Source organism: Talpa europaea (genome assembly GCF_964194135.1).
Source record: "Talpa europaea genome assembly, chromosome: 3".
Taxonomy (NCBI): Eukaryota; Metazoa; Chordata; class Mammalia; order Eulipotyphla; family Talpidae; genus Talpa; species Talpa europaea.
Window position 1 is genome coordinate 94,950,393 of NC_140069.1, and position 22,134 is coordinate 94,972,526.

At 35.0% G+C, this 22,134-nt stretch overlaps 1 protein-coding gene across 1 annotated transcript in view; it reads left to right on the forward strand.

The window, feature by feature from the left end:
• Positions 1-22,134, forward strand: part of ITGB8 (integrin subunit beta 8) — a gene marked incomplete at both ends in the record, with an annotated part of 80,944 nt that overhangs the window by 20,252 nt on the left and 38,558 nt on the right. The window contains 2 exons of the mRNA XM_084229767.1: positions 11,592-11,677; positions 17,628-17,799. Of these exons, the coding sequence (XP_084085893.1) occupies positions 11,592-11,677; positions 17,628-17,799 (258 nt within the window). The remainder of the gene's footprint in view (positions 1-11,591; positions 11,678-17,627; positions 17,800-22,134) is intronic.

Below are 22,134 nucleotides of genomic sequence, written 5' to 3' on the forward strand. Positions count from 1 at the left end.
CTGGCGAACTCAAGGTAGATAGGGGTGATGAGGTTTCACTGAAGGGAAGCAGTAGCTGGATCACTAGAGAGAAATACAGAGAGATTGGATAAGAATTTAATCAAACAATATAGATTAGGTGCCAATATTAAATGAATCCATCAATTCTGGTGATTTTTGTAAGAGAAAATACTTATTCTTAGGAAGTTTATTGAAGCCTATGAGTTAAAGCATTGATAACTGACATGTCATGTTCTAGTCATTGAAATAAACTGGGAAATTATTAATTGAAATAGTTTAATGTGTTTATATATGTAGAAAAGTAAACTTCTAGCCTATAAGACAGAGTTAAGTAAAAATCTTTTCATTATAAATTTAAATTTCCACTTAAGCCCAAAAGTAAAATGACTTTTATAAGAGACACTGTATTTAGAATCATCTTTAGCAATGAAAATAGAAGAGCTTTTACTATAATTGAAGTATTAAAATATTATCAATATGTATTTTATATTAGTATTAGTGATAATGATACTAATTATTAAGATACTTGATCTTACATTTGGTATTATTACCTACTTCTTTTGATTTTTCATACTGCTGGTGGCTTATAGAAAATTCCAGGAAGGGAAATCTGACTGTAGAGTTGAGACTCTAAGAGGAGATGGGGGGGGAACACAGTGGAGAGGAGACACAATGGACTATGGTGCGGAACTTTGGGAGCCTTGGTGGCAGGGGGTGTGGTCACAGGCATCTGAGATGTTTTCCTATGCCTCTGAATCATATACAGTGTTATAAGCCAATTATTATTTCAGTAAAATTAATAAATAAATTACAGGTAGAATATAAAAAAATATTTTTTTCATTTGAAAAGTGATTATCATCCCACAAGTGGCCTCAATTTGAAGTAGCATTAAAATAACTAAGTAGCATTAAAATAACTTACCCTTTAATCTAAATAGAGGTAATGTAAGCTAGGTAAATACATTTAAGGATAAACAACTTTACTTAACCACAACCTTATCTGTAAGTCAAAAGATTTATAAAATGTGACATTAGTTTGCTGTTTAAATGCCACAAAAATAATTTAAAATTTTTGTATATACTGTCGCTTCCTCATTAAGCACTTATTGTCTTTTATCTACCAAATGATATTCCATCCAAATTATTTTTTTAAAGATTTATTGATTTATGCATACAAGAGCAGGGGTACAGGCCAGAGATGCGGGGGTGCGAGAGGATCCATCAGAGACAGTGTGGGGAACAGAACAGGATGAGTGACTGAAATACACTGCTGAGGGGAGCAGTGGGCGAGATAGGAGAGGTCTACTGTGCCATGTGGGTTGCCCCCTGTCCGGCGGGGGATCAAACTCGTGCTGCAGAGGCTGCAGATTGCTTCTTAGTGCGGTGCTTAATCCCTTGCGCCACCAGGGAGGTCCCCACATTAATTTAAATGCTGATTTTAAATGAACTTCATTGATATAAATTACATCAATAAACTGCCAAAGGGTGGGTTTTGACAGATGTGTAGATCTGTGAAACTACTACAATCACCACATGGAACACTTCCAAGCCCACAGAAGTTGCCCTCTTTATTAACATTGTTAAAACATAAAACAGTGAATGATTCCACGTTATGGGCAATGACATGATGTATCTAACATACAGGAATTTGAGGTGTTCTTATAAAACAAATCTTATTATAAATGGTATCTTAAAATATTCCCATAAACTAATAGAATTTTACTTGCCATACATCAAATGTTCTCCACAAATCATGTCATTTTAACACATTCTCTGTCTTCTAAAGTGTTTTTACAGCTCAGAGGATAAATATAAAACATGAAGAGAGTGAGCATTTCCCCTACCTGATCAGCAAGGAAGCAAAACCTCAGCTAAGTTCAATTATGAAGCCAAGGTCAAATAATAAGCAGAGTTAGGACAAGAACAAGTTGCCTGCTTTCCTGTTCCAGATTTGGCTTCTAGAGAAGAACTGGAAATTCACAAATGGAAACAGCAACTGCAAACACCATTTCAAGTACTTCTACCAAATTAGCATGCAGCCCTGAGCCTTCCCCTGGCAAGAGGTTGGGGAAACACAGTTGTAAAAGGAGAAGCTCTCTCCCATGCTGAAAAAGTGCCAACCAATTTGATTCAGCACTCAGTGAGATGTTCAGGTTGGAACTCTGGTGTTAAAACTCAAAATTTTTCTTGTGCATAGAAATAAAATGAACTTTGAAAAGGCCACTGAAGTACTTTGGGAGGTCTTTGGCACTAAGGATAGAAAGTAATTCTACTGGGGAGAATCTAACATCCTCATCTCTGGAGTGGGACTGATGATAGGAAAAGTAATGACATACTTGTATGAAACAATTATCTTGGGCTACATGGGAGTTATTATTGAGTCATCACTTAAGAACTAATAATAGCACTAAAGAAGCCAGGGTTTTAAATCATACTTCAGAATAATTGTCTGTCTTTGTATTATTCTGTATTCCACATAAAACAGTGTTTATGAGAAAAGGCTATGTAGTCAGAACTGAATTCAACTTGGTTTCTGTACTTATAAGCTGTGTGACTCTGGGAGGAGGCTTTGCCTGTGCGTTAGTTCCACATCTTTAAAATGGGCATAGTAATGCTTTCCTCATAGATTTTTTATACAGTTTCAATAAGATAATACGTATATAGTGCTTGGTTCAGGAACCAAAATAGAGTGAGCACTTAATAAATATTTGTTACTTTTTATTTTTCCAACTTTAACTTAATGCATCTATGGATTTTATTTTCCAAGTAACAGTGTCAAATATAAAAATCTTTTTACCTTAATTACAGGAAAAGCAAATGCTAAATGAATTAAAGTTTACTTTGGGTTTTATTTTTTTTTTACTTAGAACAAAGTTCTTTACATTATAGGGTGTTTCTTTGTTGCTCAAATCAAGTGTACAACTGCAGTATGACTTCAGGTTTGGAAATTATAATGTAAAAAATGCATTCCTACTATCCTGGGGCATATTTTTTTTTTTTTACCTCCTTAACTATGGCATTTGAGGTTTTGACAGGAATAGCAGTGATTTTTTTTTTTTTCAGTGGAAGAAAGGAAATTCATACCTGCCAAGAGTTGGAGAGGAAAATAGGAAGAGCCCCTGGAACTCTAGCTTGTTAGATTAAAAACATTATTTAGAGGAACAGAATGGGAAACCGGTGAATATTTGGCTTTTGTAAAAGGGAGTGTGCCTCATAAACAGGACAGTTGGAATGTATGGAAAAGTTCCAGTTAAAACAAGACACAAAGCACATGACTAATATTGCTTTTCCAAGTTAGACAAATGCAGTTTTAACCAGAGTATGCCTCAGAGGGGCCTCTGGAGCCCTCCTTGAATCTTGAGATTTTGATTCTTTTTGAAGTTCCATGTCTAAAGAAGGAAAGCTATACTGAGAGATGCTGAGTTTTTGAGCCCCATCCTTCTTCCTGAGTTTCTCTCACTTTCTCAAAAATTTCCACCAGGTGAGTGTCAGAAGACATATCAATGTGCTCAGGTGAAGAAGCAACTGAAAACTGAATTTTATCCTCCTCAGAAGCTATTTTTGTTTGAAAATAGTTTATTCAATCTTTGGTTGGCCCACCAAAAGGTACTTTTTTCTCTAGGAAATATTCCGAGTTGTAAAGCCATTTTCAGATGCAAATATTCTTTATACCTTTCCATCTGAAGAATATATGTCAAGATATACAGAGTTCCAAAGTTACGCTGGTTTGACTTATTGATTTCTTGACTTTATGGTGGTGCAAAAGCCAAATGTATTCAGAAGAAATTACACTTTGGATATTGACCTTTATCAGGCTGGTGACAAGCAGTATGACACTCTTGTGATGCTGCGTGACAGCAGGGAGCTGCAGTTTCCAGTCAGCCACAGGATCACAAGAGTAAAAAAACAGCACTCTACAGTGTAAAAGTATTCTGAGGAGGTAGGCTAAATTAAGCTATCATGTTAGGTAAGTTAGGTGTATTAAGAGTGTTTTCAACTTATAACATTTTCAATTTATGGTTAGGTTATCAAGACATAACCCTATCGTAAATCAAAGATAATGCAAACTAAAAACAATCCCACTAACTTCAGCCAGGTTTCTACGTTGTACCTGTCCTTCAAAACCTCTCAGGCCCTTGTTTGAATGAAGAAATCCCTTCATTAATAACTTAAGGCATTCTCTTTCTCCTTTTACATTTTCTGTCACCCTCTGCATGGATTGCCCGTTGTATTGTACTTATTTCTTGTTCTACACTACTAAACTACTGTGCACTCAGGGTGACTTGAGGCCTCAGCTTGCCTGAAGAGTTCTAGTTTACACCTGTTGTACTATTAGTACCCCTTCCAAATTAAAATGTATCCTGAGGTAGTGCATAAATTATACAATCACTCTATGTATGCTAAAATTCATAACTTTCTTAAAGTTGGTTATATTCAATAATTAAATGAAATAAATCACAAGGAAAGGTTCTGCTATGACCACGATAGATCGGCCTTCTTGTAATAACCATTTCAACCTAAGTAAGTGTTATCAGTTGCTTCCCAATGGTTCTTCTTATAAATACCATCTGGGCTGAAATCTTTGCTTTATCTCATACAGCCCACTTTAAGTACTGACTCGTGTTGGGGTTGCCCCAAACAGGGTAGGGCGGACTAATGGAATGTATAGCACCACCCTGACATTTCTTAACCTGCCCAAAGTTGAAAGCGGCTTTCCTGCCTCCTTCCAAAAATCTTTATGCTAACATAAAACCCATTGTATTCAAATGATTTTTTTAAAATATATAACAAGGGAGGTTGAAACTTGTCCCTGAAACAATATAATAGAAATCTGGTTAATGTAAAAATCTTAGTGCTCTTTCCTAATGCTAGCATTTTAAAGAAGTTCTGTTCAGTAAGAAATTACTCAACCTTATAGAGCAATGGAAGCAACAACTCCATGGTGCTGTGAGTAGCTCAGGTCCCCTTTACCTTAGCATTTGGATTCCATAAGGAAGGTTCCCTTAGGTCTGAAGAGAGTTGCTGCTGCTCTAGACATCGCATCCATGTTCCACGCAAGCAGCAGCAGAATGGTCAAAGGACAAAAAGACACCTTCAGCTAAACCAGCCCCTCTTTTGAGAACCTTTGATATAAACTGCATTCATCAACTTCTGCCTCACCTGGACCCTCAAACTAGTCCTATGACTACCATCAATGTAGAAGTAGCTAAAATATATAGCTTTTCTGTTCTTCTTAATGCCACTTTCAGCAAAATGGATATTGCTAGCAAAGAACAAACAGGCAAATAGCATTATCTGCTATATTCTAATCATTTATCACTCTCTAGTAGGCACTGCTGGTGCCCCATTCAAAATCCCTTTATAGTACTGTTGCACCACCCCTAACTGCTCTGTTTTGGCTGTTTATGGCTTGCAACTGCCAGCTTCTCAGAAGAATGGACTTCCACCAAAGTAAACCAATTGGCTCAAAGATATCTACGAGGTTAATCAACCCTGCCTCTACCTTCCAGGATGCCCATAGCTAATGGCTGACCGATGGAAGAATGTAAAAGCTAGGCCCCTTCCTCTTACCTCAGGGTAGGGCAACTTTGTGGTTTCATCTGTGCTTTAGGTTCTGGGTTCTGGGATCACTCTGAGATCAGACTTTACAGCATTATTTATAGACTTTACTTGCCCATCCCTGACACTCTTTCTTCACTTCCCTTCTCAGTAAATCACTTGCCAGGTGAAGCATTTACATTTGTTTCTTCTCTTCCAGTCCTCATTCCCTCACCCATTTTCCTGAGCCACTATATAAGAAGTGAACATTATCATGCCTTTTTCTTCAAATGTATTTTCAGACTATCAACCCTAATCACTGGAACAGTTAACAGGAGAAAAGAAAGTAACGAAACCCAGCTGTTTTTCTCTAAACATCCAAACTGATGAATTTTCAAGTAAAAGTAGAGACCAAATTATTTCAAGAAAATGATTTGCTCCATGAAGATAATTATTTTCATTTTTATGGAGTGAGTGGTTATTTGCTACAAGTTTGAAACAAATAAGGCAGTGAGGTAGAAGCAGAGGAGAGGAATTTGCAGCATAAGCCATATGTTGCTGCTGAGAGTAGCATTTTCTGAATGTATAATTTAGTAGCAAACAGCAAATATTAAAGCGAATTTGCAGTAAGTTCTCTATCAGCATAGCTGAAATATGCATTTGTTATATAAAAATTATTTCAGCTGAAGTTCTGCAACAAAGGTGTTATAATTTTTTTTTAATCAAAACTATTCTTTGTCTATTTCAACAGTAAAATGTTTCATGTATGTACACTCGTTAAAAGAGCAAATGAAAAAATGCTAATAAAGAATTTGGCTTCATATTATATACATGATGTCAAAGTAGAAAACTAGGAGAAAAATACAAATGTGTTGTATTTCCTTATTCTCCCTCCCTGTTTGGAGATACCACCTCAGGCACTAACTGCCTTACAATACATCTTTTATACTTCCAAGTTTCCCTGCACAGAGCTACCTTGTCCAAAGAGCCCCTCATGCTACCTCCTTTTCTCCCATGCTCCTTAATTTAATCCCTACTAAAGTTTAACTGACTTTGGTTTTACTTCTTGTGTCCAATTTTCAAAGAAGTAACCCTAAACACCTCCAACATTCCTGTATTTTTTAGGGCCTTTTGGAAATAGTTCCTCATCAAAACTTGGAAATAAGTAAATAATTGCAAATGATTAGAACTATTTCATTGTTTTAATTTTTATATCAAATGATAGCATGTTAAATATTTGTCTAAAAGATAGTTTTCAATAATCCGGTCATGAATATTGAAGGTATATTACATTTATATGACAATGATAATGCATATCTAGAACTAGGAAATCCTGAAGTCACATGCCAAATTTTATTCTGTGTGTGCTCTATTTGTGTGGTTTTATTTATCAAAGTAAAATATGTGCTCATTGTAAGTGTTTATTTTGCTGGGTTTTTTTAAAGGAAGTAGTTTTATATAATTATCCAAATTTTAATTTAATATGTATAGTAAATGCAATTAGGAAAGGAATACTGCCTGGAAAAAATACATTTCTGCATTTTCATAAATCATTCTGTCTAGGAGTAACAGGAAAATCTATGAATGATTGTGAATATCCAGGACTACAATCTTTATCAGTTTTAGTTTTGTGAGATATGATATATATATCACAAAACTAAAACATACATGTATGTGTATATATATGTGTATATATACACATATATATCAGTTTAGCTTAGTTTTTATAGACTTTAGAGCAGAAAAACATTAGAAATGTTTTGCAAAACTTTCACTTGATCTGATCAGTTGACTTGTGGCAAGATCCCAGTCTAAACATTGGTCCTTCTATTGCCTTTTTTAGTCCCTCCCGCTTTGGTACATATTCTTCTTCTTCTCACTTTTGTAAACATTTTTAAAATAATATGAGTTAGTACATCATCTAAAACAAATACCTAAATAATTGTGCATGTAAATTCCTGACTTTTATATTCTCTCTACTGTAGATTCTTGATTTTTATGTTAACTAAACTGTTGCTGATGGATATTTATTGTACTTCATGACAAACAGTTATAGAGGTCATTTCACATGCATCATAAATATTTAATCCTATAATCCAAAAAATATTCAGAGCAAGTCAATGTTCATTTTGCAAAATGTGCTTGCAAAATTGTACTTGTAATAGATTGGAGCGATGTATGTATTTCACTAAACCTGCTTTTAAGAATCATTTTTAAATAATTATAATAAAAGCAGTAACTTTTTTACTTGCTCATTGTTTTTATACATTATAAAGTGTATTATTAGCTGCATTTATTTTTTTAAGATTTATTTTATTTATTGACACATTCAAGAGCTGGGATGTAGGCCAGAAGTGCAGGGAGTGAGAGGATTCACAGAGACAGTAGGGAACAGAACAGGCAGACTGACTGAAATATATAGCTGAGGGGAGCAGCAGGCAAGAAAGGAGAGGTCTGCTACACCATATGAGTAGCTCCCTGGCTAGGGATAGAACTTGTGTTGCATTGGCTGCTGATAGCTTCATAGTGCTGAGACTTAACCCCTTGCGTCACCACGGAGGCTCCCTATTAACTGTATTTATAAAGCATGTCTTTGTGACTCAAGAGTCTTTCCTTTTAAAGACATCACTTTACATTTACAACAGATTTAAAGGCACATACACCTATTTTTGAAGCTAGAATATACACATACATATATGTGTTATAAGCATATATATACATATATATAGGTATGTGTATATACACATAACTCATTACAATAACATTAAAATCTTCCCTTTATTGAGTGTCAACTATGCCCTGAGCACCATGCTTGCATGCTTATGCTTGCTCCTTTAGTCTCATACCAGCATTTTAATATAGGTTTAGTTTACCCTGTGTTGCAACAGACAAAATGAACCCTCAGAAAATTTAGATAACTGGCCTAATGGCACATGGTTGCTAAGTAGACATACCATGTAAATTTGAAACTTTGTTCCTAGTAACCATTTAGCTACCTAATCACATCTGTTATCTTTGGTTGTAACATAATGAGAAAAAGTAATACTCTTAGCCCATGCTCATAAATTAGAGAGTTATTTGGAATGTACATAATGACAACATGGTGTTACTGACTTCTGTCATGGCAGTACAGTTTTTAATGACATGGGGCTTATGACATACTTAGAATTAAAACAAGCAGGCATAAAGGAGGGTTCTGAGAATATGTGGTTTAAAATATTATCATTCTGCTTTCATTGACATAAGAATTTCCTTTAGGATCCATAAAAAATATCCCTAATAAAAGGAACTGGAACATAAAGCATGAGGTGCTTAAATGCCACAGCACTGGGCAAATAGCTGCCCACTGTGGTAGAGTGGGAAGAACAACTCAAGCACATGTGTTAATGAGGCATCAGTGCTGAGGGCTTCTAGAAAACCACAGCTGGAGAGCAGCCTTCCTGCAATGTTGCATCAGGGGTGGAACGACTAATGAACTACTCAAAGGCTGATGACAAGCTGCCAGTGTTTGTAAACAGCAGTCACACACAGTGATGTGTGAACAGTTTATGGAAAATTCCTAATCCCACAGAAGGGTGGGTATATGTGTATATGCATGTATATGTATATGTGAATGTGAGAGAGAGAAATGAGAAACATGAACACATGCATTCCTAGCACATACTAATAACCGCCATAGTACAATAGTATGATTATAAGAATTCCTATAATTGGTGTGATAGTGGCAGGTTAGGTATGTATTTAATGGAATATTTTAAAATTTAAATAAAAGTCCTAAATTTCTGTCAACCAGATAAAAAGTATCTGATTTGTCTTCTGTAAAGTTTAACCATGACTTTCTCTAGCAATAATGTTTGACACTACTCCCATAGAGTTTTTGAGGACCTAAGTTTCTTTCCCTCTCAAGTCATCATCTGGAGGTGTTTGAAGTTTGAGAACAGAGGTTGGCACTAGAACTTTTTAAAGAAAATAATCAGAAAGCAGACTACAAAGAAAACAGATTTTTGCTTATTAATTCATTATTTACCACATGTATTATGGAAGAAGGAGTCTGACTTGAACTTGAATCTGGGTTAACCTAGGACAGAGTCAGACAATTACCAGAAACAAAGACCAGAATCACAGAATCTGCAGCTTCCTTTCCAATACACTACAACCTTAACTGCCAGAACAAAAGTCCCACCTACTGAGTGAAATCTTTGGTGAAATATGTTCTGGAATAGACTTAAGTCCATGTCCCATTAAGTTTAAGTTTAAAAGTTGGAAAATGTCAATTTAGGTCTGCAAAAGTGCTTGATTTCTAGACCTAACCACCCCCCCTCCCCGAAACAAAGCTAAAAAAAAAGTCACTCCCTCTTTTGAATACTTTAGGAACAAGGAGGTTTTATAGTTTTGCAGGGTAAGCCAGATGGAAGGTTTTTAGGCTATGAAGTCTTCCTCATTAGGTGACCACATTGGTAGTAAAGGGAGCTGAAAACATTAGTTATTTTTAGTCCTTGAAACTGTAGATCAGTGAAGAAAATTCCAGGCCAGTGCATCTAGATCAGTGAAAAAGTTTTGGACAATGCATTTTAAAAGTTGATATAAAGATCAGGAAAAAGAGTGCTGCAGAGGGACAAAGCAGGGAGGGGAGATAAGAGCACAGAAGGGGTTTTAGGGAAGGATGCTTTGGGAATCTGGGGAAATACAAGGAGAAGTGTACATAAACATCCCAAGTGATACCCCTCTGCTTTGTTTACTGGTGTGTACCAGTAGCTCACCTTCTCTTCCCACTGACAACACCCACTCTATGGCCCCCCCAGTCATTTTAAAAAAACTCTGCATTTTACAATGTTGGGGAAAGATGAGAGAAAGAAAGAGAAACCAATTAGATGAGGCAGATCATAAAGCGCCATACCAGATATCATTGCCTCTGGGGAGCCATCCTTAAAACTGTCCTCATTCCCTGCCCTTGCCATCTCTTCCCTCTGAAACAGAGTAAGAAGCTCCTCACCATGTTTCTATAGTGCCTTCATAACAGCTCTCTTGTAGTGCTCATCACACTGTATTTCATTGTTTCCATATATATATATATATATATATATATGGAATCTAATCTTCTCTGATGGCTGCTTACAGCCAGGAAATCTATGTGATATCCTGTGTGCCTGTGAATGAGAAGGGTATAAAATGCTGTGATTTCCAGTGTTTTGGGAACATTTCATAAAGGATGAACTACAGAAAGCATGTGACTGAAAACTCACTGTAAAATAATTAGACTCATTTTATTACATTTTATGTGTTTAAGTCTATAATGATGAGCCTCTTTTTAATGATAGAAGAGTTAGTAGATAGAGGGCTGAAGGTAGTTTGCAGGCACAACTATGTTATTCAAATGTCACAGTCAAGAGTTTAATCTATGGAAGAGTGAGTCGGTCACTTTAAAGTGATGAAATCAGAGAAATGAAATTGGGTTAACTAAAACCATTCACTTTAACTACATTAATTCTAAAATCCTGAATCATGTCATTATATATTATGACAAAATAATATTAACACAATAATCTTATTAACATAGAGCTCCCAAGTTAATTACTCTACATGTCTATCAATGTCATTTTTAAGCATTTTCATCCACTATTATTCAATGTGGGTTTCCATGTTGTCATTAAGGTCTTTAAGAATAAGTATTTCTACTGGAAAATCTCTAGGTCCAAAAACGCCTCCATGGTTCAGGTAATATGAAATACAGTGAAATGAAAGCACACAAATATTTGGAGGATCCTCTACTTTTGAGCAGAATTCAAGCCAACCCCCAAAACCTAATGAAAATCATATTTTAATTCACTTTCCCATGATTTTATAAAGCCAAATAGAACTGTACAGGCAATACTATATCTGTTAATTACAGTGAGCAAGTTAATGCTTCCCAAACAAGTTATATATCTTTGGTGTCATGTCCTTAAAACTACTGATAGGCTTTCTTCAGTTTTAGAATACATTTTGGTTAATAACTGCATAAATGTCCCAATACAAGACTAAACCATAGTGCTGCATTTTATCTCTCACTGCAGAAGACAATAGATGTGCATCTTCCAACGCTGTGTCCTGTGCCAAGTGCCTTGCTCTGGGTCCAGAATGTGGATGGTGTGCCCAAGAGGTATGCCTTTCCCTTTTTTAATTGTTTTTGCATTTCCTACTTTTCCTCACAGTTTACCTTCTCTAGCATGATTTCATCGCCCTAATATTCTGTGCCTTGAAGGTACATCAGGAAAAAGAAAGATACTGCTGAACATCAGGAAAATTTTCATTGGTTTTATGCTTGGAAACAGCATATCTGGCTAAATATAAAAAGTATAACATTTTAGTAGGAAAATTATGGTAATTTTGAAATGAAGTGCAAACCATTTTATGTTTTCCATCTGTTCTATACAGAGAATTGGCAAACACAGTAACTCTTGATAGGTCAGTAGGCTTTGGTGTGAAATTCTTGCTGCAGCTTGGGGTGTTAGGTTATATATCCAAGTTGGATCACTGTTTTGTACTTGCTTAGTAAAGAAAAGCAAACTAATTTATTAGCCTGTTTCATTTGCTTTTATTTTAAATACTTAAAGATAAGTGATTTACTTCATTTCATAACATTGTATATCAATTCTTGGTTGCTTATTAAAAAAAATGGGGTGCTTTTCTTTTGACATGTGACCCTATTCATGAGATGTGGTGTACATTTAATTTCTGTGGAGTGGAGATTAATTCAGAAAAATGCTTATTGTTCAAAATTGGTGTTTCTGTATTCTACCAAGAGTAACAAACCCTAATAACAAATATCTTAGTAAAATTATTATAATGTACTCCTTCGTGGCTCCAAAGTTGTATTTTGAGGTTCTTCTTTTATTGATAATCTTCAATGAAAAGTACTTGCATATAATAAGTTTTAATTAAGATACCATCTGCTAATTTTGTTGTTTTTTTTTTTTAATGAAATTGCCTAGGTAATTTTATATTTATTTACGTTCCTCCTGGGAATTGGAACAAATAGTTCTTTGTTGGCCTTTACTTGACATAAAAAGAAATCCAGCTTTTGTCAGAAAACAAGGAACCAGAAAATGTCATAGGACAGTTTCAGAGTTTCTAGGATCAATCCCATTACTTCCCATGAGCCAAAAGACCAGACAGAATTCCATTCTCTGTGCCTCTTTTCTTTATCCCTGAAAATTTAATTTTTGAGTTTACTTCTATGATTTTTCTCTGTCAGGGATGTTTCCTGGCTTGATATTTCCAGACCCTAAACAAATACTCCATTTTAGATTTACACCACATCACCAAGGAAGATTCTTAAATCCATGATATTTATGCCAACTTGATATTAGTTGTGACAACACTGTGAGTATAGTTTAGAGAAACTTTCAAAAGATGGTAAACACTGCTGTTAGTCAAAATAACATGCCAGCCATATAGACTGTTAGGTTCCAGAGAGAGTCCTCCATTTCATATTTTACTGGCACTAAAAATCTGGAGAATCACAGTTATGGGAGTAACAATGTCAGAACTATGTCAGAAGGAGGGTTTTTGATTTTTCAGAGGACTGGGTGGCCAAATGGGAGGAGATAAGCCAAGGGGAAAAGGAGGGATGGCTGCCAGAGAAGAAGAGGCAAACTTCTGTCTGCTGCTGGTCAAATCCTTCAGAAGGGGATCTTGGAAAACTTTCAGATATCATTTGGCTATTCATGTCCCCAAATAGTCTGTGTAGTAGAGGATCATCTAGTTTGTGTGTTAAAAAAGGAGGCTCTAAAGTGAGATCAACTTGGATCGATATCCTAGTTCCATCAGTTTCTAACTGTATAAACTTGGACACAATAACCTAAGCACTCTGATCTCAATGTTCTCTAGTTCTGAAGTGAAAATAATAATTGTATCTATGACACATTATTGTGAATTTTAAATGAAGCAGTATGTGAGAAACATTTGGAACACAGGCACTGCTTAAGAAGTGGGAGTTGTTACTTTAAGAACTTGGGTAAGGGGCCTCCCCTGGTGGCGCAGATGTTGAGCGCTGGGTTGGGAGGCTGCCCACAGCCTCTGCAGCACCAGTTCAATCCCTGGCCACCGGCGAGGGTCCCACAAAAAAAAAAAAAGTAATTGGGTAAGACTCCAGAGCAACTGATTCAGGCTCAGGAAACTGAGGGGATTGCCTGAATTAAGAATATAACCTCAAGAGACCCAAACAGTATCCGGACCCAGCCATTGTCACATCATTAAAAGGAGCTATCCACTCCCTAAAGGCTGACTTGATATCCTCAAGGGAGGCTGTAATGCTAAATTTGAAAAAGCGTCCACCATTAGGCACACATGCAACTTATATCTTTTATTTCTCAACAGCAAGGGTGGAGAGACAGTGAAGCAAAGGGCAGTTTTTCTCTGTTCATGATTATAACAGATAAACAGTAACAAATTAAGCCTGGTTTATATAATTTTCAAAGCTGGTCAAAAGTAAAAGATCACTAGGAAATTGAAACAGAGTGTATTTAATTTGCTTACATTCTTGTATAGCATGTTAATCTGCCTGTCCATATATTTTTCCTCCACTGTCCCTCCACACTACACACAAGTAATCGGAAAATATTTCAATAGACAGAATCTTTTCAATATTGCCTAGTTTAATGCCACCTGTTCCTTTAAACATGTGAAAGATTTGACATGTTTGAAAGATTTCTCATCTCCTGCCTGGTTTGGTAGATACAGGATGTTGATTGCACAGCAAAAAGTTTAGGGGACAACCTTGGAACATAATTATACTGAAATACTATGTAAAGGGCATTCACTGTCAAAAGGTGAAAGAATTATTTCATTTCTGTGCAGACTGATAGTCAGGAAAACTCAAAAATAAGTAGTAAAACTTTCTAAAATTTATATCCCCAGATTATTATATTAAATGGGCAAAAGTAAAAGCTTATGAAAAACCAACCAGGTAACTTCAAGCCAGGCTTTCATTCTCAAATAGGTTTGTTTGTTTCATTCATTCATTCATTTTCATTGAGGTAAAGTTGGTTTACATTATTGTTTGTATTTAGGAGTATAGGATCTCCCTCCCCTTCAAGTATTATTACCATAGTGCACCCTCCACCAAAGCATCATAGCCCTCCACCTTAATCTATTGTGCTCCCTCCCAACTTTATTCTCACTCCTCTTCTACCTTTCCCCCTCTGGATTTCTGGATTCTATAATCAGTTTTCAAGGGTAATTTTTTTAATTTATCTGTCCCTTTGTTTAGTTTCTCTATACTTACATGTGACACCATCTGGTATCCATTTCTCTCCTTCTGACTTTCAAATGGGTTTTAGATGCAGATAGTAAAAGTCTGATTTTTTTCACATATTTCTTGTAGAAAAAGTGAAACAAAAGAATTAGGAGAAATTACAATGACACTAAACATCAAAAATTAAAAGGGTGTGGTTTCAAATTCTTTCCTTTTCTACAAAGTGGAAAGTAGGCCACAGTGGGTAGGGGTAGCATTCCATTCTTTATTTTGATGCCACGGTCTTTTTCTTCCCTTTTCAAACCTAATTGTCAAATTGGCAATGTTTTTATAACTTAGTTTTTACACTGGAGTAAAAACAGCCATGCTGATTCAGACATTGCAAAATAATTGAGACAGAAGCTTATTTCAGCAAAAAAGATTTGACATTTAAAGGTCAAATGGCATGGCTTGATGTATAGTTGCAATGATTTAACCACACTCCCTTCTGTACATTCAAATCACAAAATCCCAGACAGAAAGAGGAAAATCAGAGTTTGTACTTCATTTTCTCTCCTGATGTGGCATGTTGGGGTTTTTATATTTGTAAAATGAATGAGCCCTTCATCTGGGCTTACCACATGTGGCTCCAGGACCAGTGGGATGCCTCCACCTAGACTGAAGCTTTCTGAAGAAAAGTGACACATATAATAGTTGTCTGTCCCTTTTCTCTGAGGAACCCCAAGTCATTCATAAACTACATCTTAAGTTCAATACCTCCAAATTTTATCAATAAATAAATTTTGGTATAAGAAATTAAGGCTTTGAACATTTTAAAAGTTCTGGCTAAAATATAGGTATATGGTCAATGGCAAATTAAACACAATTTTCCACTTCACATGAGGTTATTTAGCAAAAGACACCTGAAATTGTTGATTGGAAAGGACTTTATCTTTTAACTACAGTTATATTACAAGTAGGATCCACATTCGAATTCAGGGTCAGTACTGTAAAGGACTATAGAGTATGACTTTAGGCTTTGTGGGCCACACACTGTCACTGTCATACATTCATCTTTTGTATTGTTTTATAATCCTTTAAAAATGTGCAAAGAATTTTAAGATTCAAATCACACAAAACAGACCATGGGCTAGCAGCATTTGTCTCATGCCCTCTCGTTTCCCAACCACTATTCTAAACTGAAAGAAGAATTAAATGAAAATGCTTCTTTGAATGTTTTCCTATGGCCTACCACCAATTATCTAATTACTCACCAGTGTTAGTGGCAATGTCCCTACTCTCATAGCCAACTAATGCAAGACTTGATAACCTCCAGTCACCATAAGCTGATGGCATTCTGTGCTTCCCCTAAGTCTAATGCCAATCCCCAAAACCTAATGAAAATCACATTTTTTTTTAAAGATTTATTTATTTATTTATACAAGCACTGGGTACAGTCAGAAGTGCGGGAGGGTGAGAGAATTCACCAGAGCCAGAGCAGGGAGCAGAGCAGGCAGAAGGACCAAAGTACACTGCTGAGGGGAGCAGCGGGCGACAGGAGAGGTCTGCAAGCCATGTGGGACCCTCCTCAGGTGGCCGGGGAGCAGCCAGGGATTGAACCGGCGCTGCAGAGGCTGCGGGCAGCTTCGCAACCCAGCGCTCAACCGCTGCGCCACCGGGGAGGCCCGAAAATCACATTTTAATTCATCTTCCTTTAGTTACATTTACTTACTTAATGACTAACTGAACTCACTGATAATCTGCTGACTTTATGATGGCAGGGACTCTGTATCATTCCATTCTATATCCTAAGCACTTAACAAACAATTGTCCCTGAGTATTTAATCAACATTCTTTTAATGACTGATTATAATGCAGTTCTATGAATCAGTTGAACTAAAGGAGTTATGGCTGAATACCAGATCAAAATAACCACTTCCAGGAAGATAAATGAGTAAATATCCAGCTAATACGTAAATAAATATCCCAAATAATTCAGGCCAATACTACATATTATATAACATATTTCTATACATTTTAATGCATTTCCTGATCTTAGGAAAAAAACTGAATGGTTACATGAAAACTAAAAACATCATTATTTTTTCAGTTGTAAATTAAACTTATGCTTGCTCCACTAATTCCAAGTTTACTGGATGGCTATTGGATAACCATCAACTAGCCATTGCTCAGTGGTAATTAAAGTTGTAGATTCAATTATAAAATCAGGAGAATTTGAATTGCAGTATTAAATCTCAACCTCATTATGAGCATCTTCTTTGGCTTACTGAATTATTTGCAGCCTGTTGTATATATAAAAATTGGATTTTATAGTCTAAGAATATAGGTTTCCAATTCATCATTCTTTTATGAATTTAAAGTATTTAAGTAGGCATGTGACTTCTAAGGATTTGCGCTCATATTCCAAACATAATAGTATATAATAAACATACCAATGGGGTCCTTTGAGAATTGAGACTTCTATTTGGAACCAGTGAATGGTCTATGTTGGCAAAATTTTCTTTGGGAGCAGTCTTTCCAAAGTAAAATATTTAGAAAGAATTAAACTGCTATAATTTTACAATGACCAGTTAACAATATTTAAAGTACTTGGCTTAAAAAAAAAATAAAGAACTTGGCTTAACTTTCCTCTTTAATATTCATTTTCTTCTTTACAAAAGATTTAGAAATATAAGCTTTACATAAGACAAATATGCCAATATTCTTATTGGAAACGTGCAGCTTTTGGAATAGTAGCATAATTTGTGCAATATTAGGGGATGGCTCCTTTGTAGTATTTGTCATGTGGTTTTCTTTGGTTAGAACTGAGATGATATGTACTAAAAATGTCAGTGATTTTCCTTCTTTTAAACAGGATTTCATTTCAGGTGGATCAAGCAGTGAACGTTGTGATATTATTTCCAATTTAATAAGCAAAGGCTGCTCAACTGATTCAATAGAATATCCATCTGTGCGTGTAATACCAAGTGAAAATGAAATTAACACCCAGGTGACACCAGCAGAAGTGCTGATCCAGCTGCGTCCAGGTTTGGTGATTTTCAAATAAATCTATGATGAAACTGCATTTATTTTCATTTGTTCACATTTAATATTTTGTGACAAAAAAAATATTGCAGCAGTAGAAATAGTTGGCTAAGAATCAAGAAATCAGAATTTTAGTCTTTATCATGCCAGAATTCATGTCTTTATCTAGCTAGCTGTGTGGCCTCCCACTCTCTCTGCAAACCTGACCACACTATATTATAATTATGTGTTTCCAAACTTGATCACATTTAGTGTAATTGTGTATGCCAGTTCTGAAGAAGGAGAACATATTTTATCCTACTCTATTTCTCCAATGTCTAGTACAGTGTTGGCACATAAACATTTGTTAAATTTATCAGTTGATCACTGAATTAATAGGAGATGCAAATTTAGTTTAGAACCTTTGTGATAAACTTTTAAATGCAAAAATATAATTCATAATTATCATAATTAACATGGGATGCTTTGTGGTTATCCCTGAGGTGAACACATTCTTTTCCTGCTATACTTTTATTGCACTTGCCCTTCCATCACATATATTTCCACAATTTGGCACAGGTTGTAAGACACTGGAAAGTTTTCATTTTCTTCAAGTGCTAGAGAATCCCAGGGTACAAACTATATATGGCAAGATAAGTTCAGGCCCACAGTTCAGGCCCACATCACTCAGTTAGACACATTTAGTTTTAAGTCTTTACTATTTCATACTGGGTGGTCTTGTCCTGTCATTAATTTTTTAAATAACCATATTGACACATCCCCACCTTATTCCAAAGTTGAGCTATTTCTTCCAGACTCTTTGATTACCAGAAAAACAAAGCCCATTTCATTCTTGGTCCTTCCCATATTACCAGCTTCCAGTTAAAACTGTAGTCTTCACTATACAAAACAATTATATAATCCAGTTCAGACATACATGAGCGATAGTTAGTATGGGACATACAAAAATAAAAGTAATTATGCTAGTAAGGCTATGGCAATTGCAAAAAACTATTTAGTGTGATGAATGATTCTTTTTGTAGAAAAAGAGAGGGAAAACAAAAAAATGGATGCTATTGTTTATTCTAACTCAGTATGTTTACCGCCTGTTCTTTGACATTCTTATGAATATCTGTTATATATATAGATTTTAAGCTTATGGTTATCCAACTACCTTTAATGTTTTCCTTTTCTCTCCTATCATGCTGATGAACCCATTATCCCAGTTTTTCTAATCTAGATGAGCCTACCTGGGTCTTCTAAGAGCCTCTAAAATCCCTAACTTTATACACATTTCCATTTCCCCATGGACACTGTCATCTGGAGTCTCTCTTGTTGTTTATCAACAAGCAAGCATCTTCAGAATCTTAATTCAAGTCACCTTCCCATGCAAGCTATATTAATACTTGTTAATAGAAAACATGTAGTTCAATTATATTTTAGCTGTCTAACTCAAACTAGTCCAGGAATACTTCCAGTTTACAACTGAACTTTGGGGGAAGTTTTTAAAGTCATCTTGACTACAAACCTTCAGTATTCTAGATTTCTGTTTCTCTCTACTTCACTTTCCTTGAATGGTATTTTCAAAATATAGGAATTTAAAAATACACATTATATTTGCAGATAAAGTAAAAATAGGAATCTTATAATGCAAAAAAAAATAAATTTAATCAATAAATGTGAAGTCTTAGTCTGTTCAGGCTGCCACAACAAAATGCTACACACTTGCTGGCTTAAATAATCAAAATATACATTCTTATAGTTTTGGAGGCTAGGAACTCCAAGATCAATGTGCTGGCTGATCCGGATGCTTCAGAGACAGAGAGGGGAATGGAGACAGAGAGAGAGAGAGTGACAGAAAGAACAGAGAGACACAGAGAGAGAGAGAGAGACAAAGAGAGAGAGAGCAAGAGAGAGAGAGAGAGAAATATCTCTTTGCTGTCTCTTCCTACAAGGACACTAATCTCACCATGAGGGCCCTACCCTCAAGATCTCATCTAAAACTAGCTCTCTCTAAGGCTCCATCTCTAAAACTATCACTTTAAGGGTTAGTGCTTCAAAATATGAATGGGGGAGGGGGTTAACGCAATTCAGTCCATAGCACTTGATAGATAAAATATATTTTCGAAGATCATGATTTTTTTGAGAAACTAATCATCTTTTATTTAGAAAAGAAAACTGAATTGTAAAAATGTAAAACTGTTTTTATAGCCTGATAACTCTGAGCACTGTGTAATAAAATTTGAAATCAACACAAGAGGACAAATATTAGATAACTGAGAAACTAAGAAAACTTCTCATAAATGTAAAACCCAAGAATAAATCAAAATCTAATCATAGACTATTAATAATACACCACCACACATCAAAATATATGGGAATGAAGTTGCTCTAAGGAAAATTCAAACCTTTGTTTTTATTATTAAGAAGTATGAACAAAAATCAACTAAACATCAAATAATGATAAAAGAACAAGAATAAGATAACCATAAGAAAAACAAGAGGAAGGAATTCTTAAGTTAACAAAACAAAATTAATGAAATGCAAAATTGAAATAAAAAAGTAAAATGAATGTATAAATCCATAATAAGGTGGTTCTTTTAAAGACCAACAAACTGTTGGCAAAACTAATTAAGATATAAAGATAAAAAACAACCTACTGGTATTAACTATAATCAGAGAAACAAATATTAAAATAGACTTCAACAAAATATGAAGCACAATTATCTATGTGATTATTAATACAGTTTTCTGGAAAATATATATGACTACATCTAACTCAAGAAGAGGGGAAATCTAAAGAAACCTAATAAATATATAAGAATTTAAGAAATTATAAAGAAATATCTCCTAAAGTCATTAGGCCTAAATGTTTTCATGGAAAGAAATGATTTCATATTCACCAAACATTAAATAACACAACCTGTGCTACATAAACTCTTCATGGTTTCAGAGGTCTATAAGTATCTCAGTTTTTATAAGGTTAGCAATACCCTAGTATCAAATCCTTAATAATATATTTAGGAAATCAAATTAAGATGCATATAATAAGAAAAATATCACCCAAGAAGTAGATTTAACCTCAAAAGACAAGCATAATTGATTACTTTGAAATTAATGTCTTTTTATCATCTTGATTTTCCAGAAAGAGAAATATATTATCTCAGTAAGTACTAAAAAATTCATACAATAAAATTTAGTGTCCATTCTTGCCATAACCAAATGTGAAGACTACTTCCTTAACATATATTAAATAGCTACTGGAATTTTTACATAAAAATAATTAGGTAAAAAAAATCGAGCAAGAGTTATTTATAAATGACTGTATGATTATCTGGAAAAGTCAAGTCAATCAATAAATGTAACTTTTAAAATTGAAAACAAAAAAATGGCACATTGTTTTTTGAACAAAAAAATCAGTGAATTTCCTAAAGTGTAAATATAAAAAAAAACACAATTCACAGCATCCAACTAAAGTGTAAACTATGGAGAGGTAAACCTTTGAAAAAAAAAACTGTACAGGATCCACTGTGCTACCTATAACAAGATATGAATATGAATAAATGCAGAAGAATTTTATGTTGCCTAATAGGAATCCAATATTACGTATCTGTGACAGTCTTCTATAAATATGATTGATAAATGTAACAAAATCCAAGTGAATCAATAATGAAAGACAAACCCAATCAAATTTGAATGCAATTCTTAAAAATAAATCTTCAAAAACACATTACAAATGTTTTTTTTGTATATAAAGGGACTTTTACATAGGATACCTTTCTAGAAATAGATTTATTAAACATTTATTAAATACATGTAAATTTATTTAGATTTTTAATGTATATTGTCAAATGATTCACGAGAAAAACTGATGTCCCTGGTGGCACAGGGGTTAAAATCTCAGTGCGATCAAGCTAGGCCAGCCTCTGCAGCATGAGTTCAATCCCTGGCCAAGGAACAAACTCACATGGCACACAGACCTCTCCTGTCTCACCCGCTGCTCCCCTGCACAGTGTATGTCAGTAGATCCACCTGTTCTGCTCCCTACTCTGTCTCTGGTCAATCATCTCACACCTGGCATCTCTGGCCCATGCCCCAGTTCTTGTATGCATAATAAATAAATCTTTAAGAAAAAAAAAAAAACCTAATGTCCAGTTTAGGTTTCATGGAGTCAACACTGCCTGTTTTCTTTTTTTTTTTTAAATCTGTGCAGTTTGTTAAGAGTAACTAATCCATTTGTTATTTTCTTTCCTTTCTTTCTTAGTACTAGAAAGTCTGAACATTTTCCCTGAATTTATTAACATTGTCTTTCTCTTTTTATATGTGATTTGCCTCTCACTACACATTTGACTATTTTT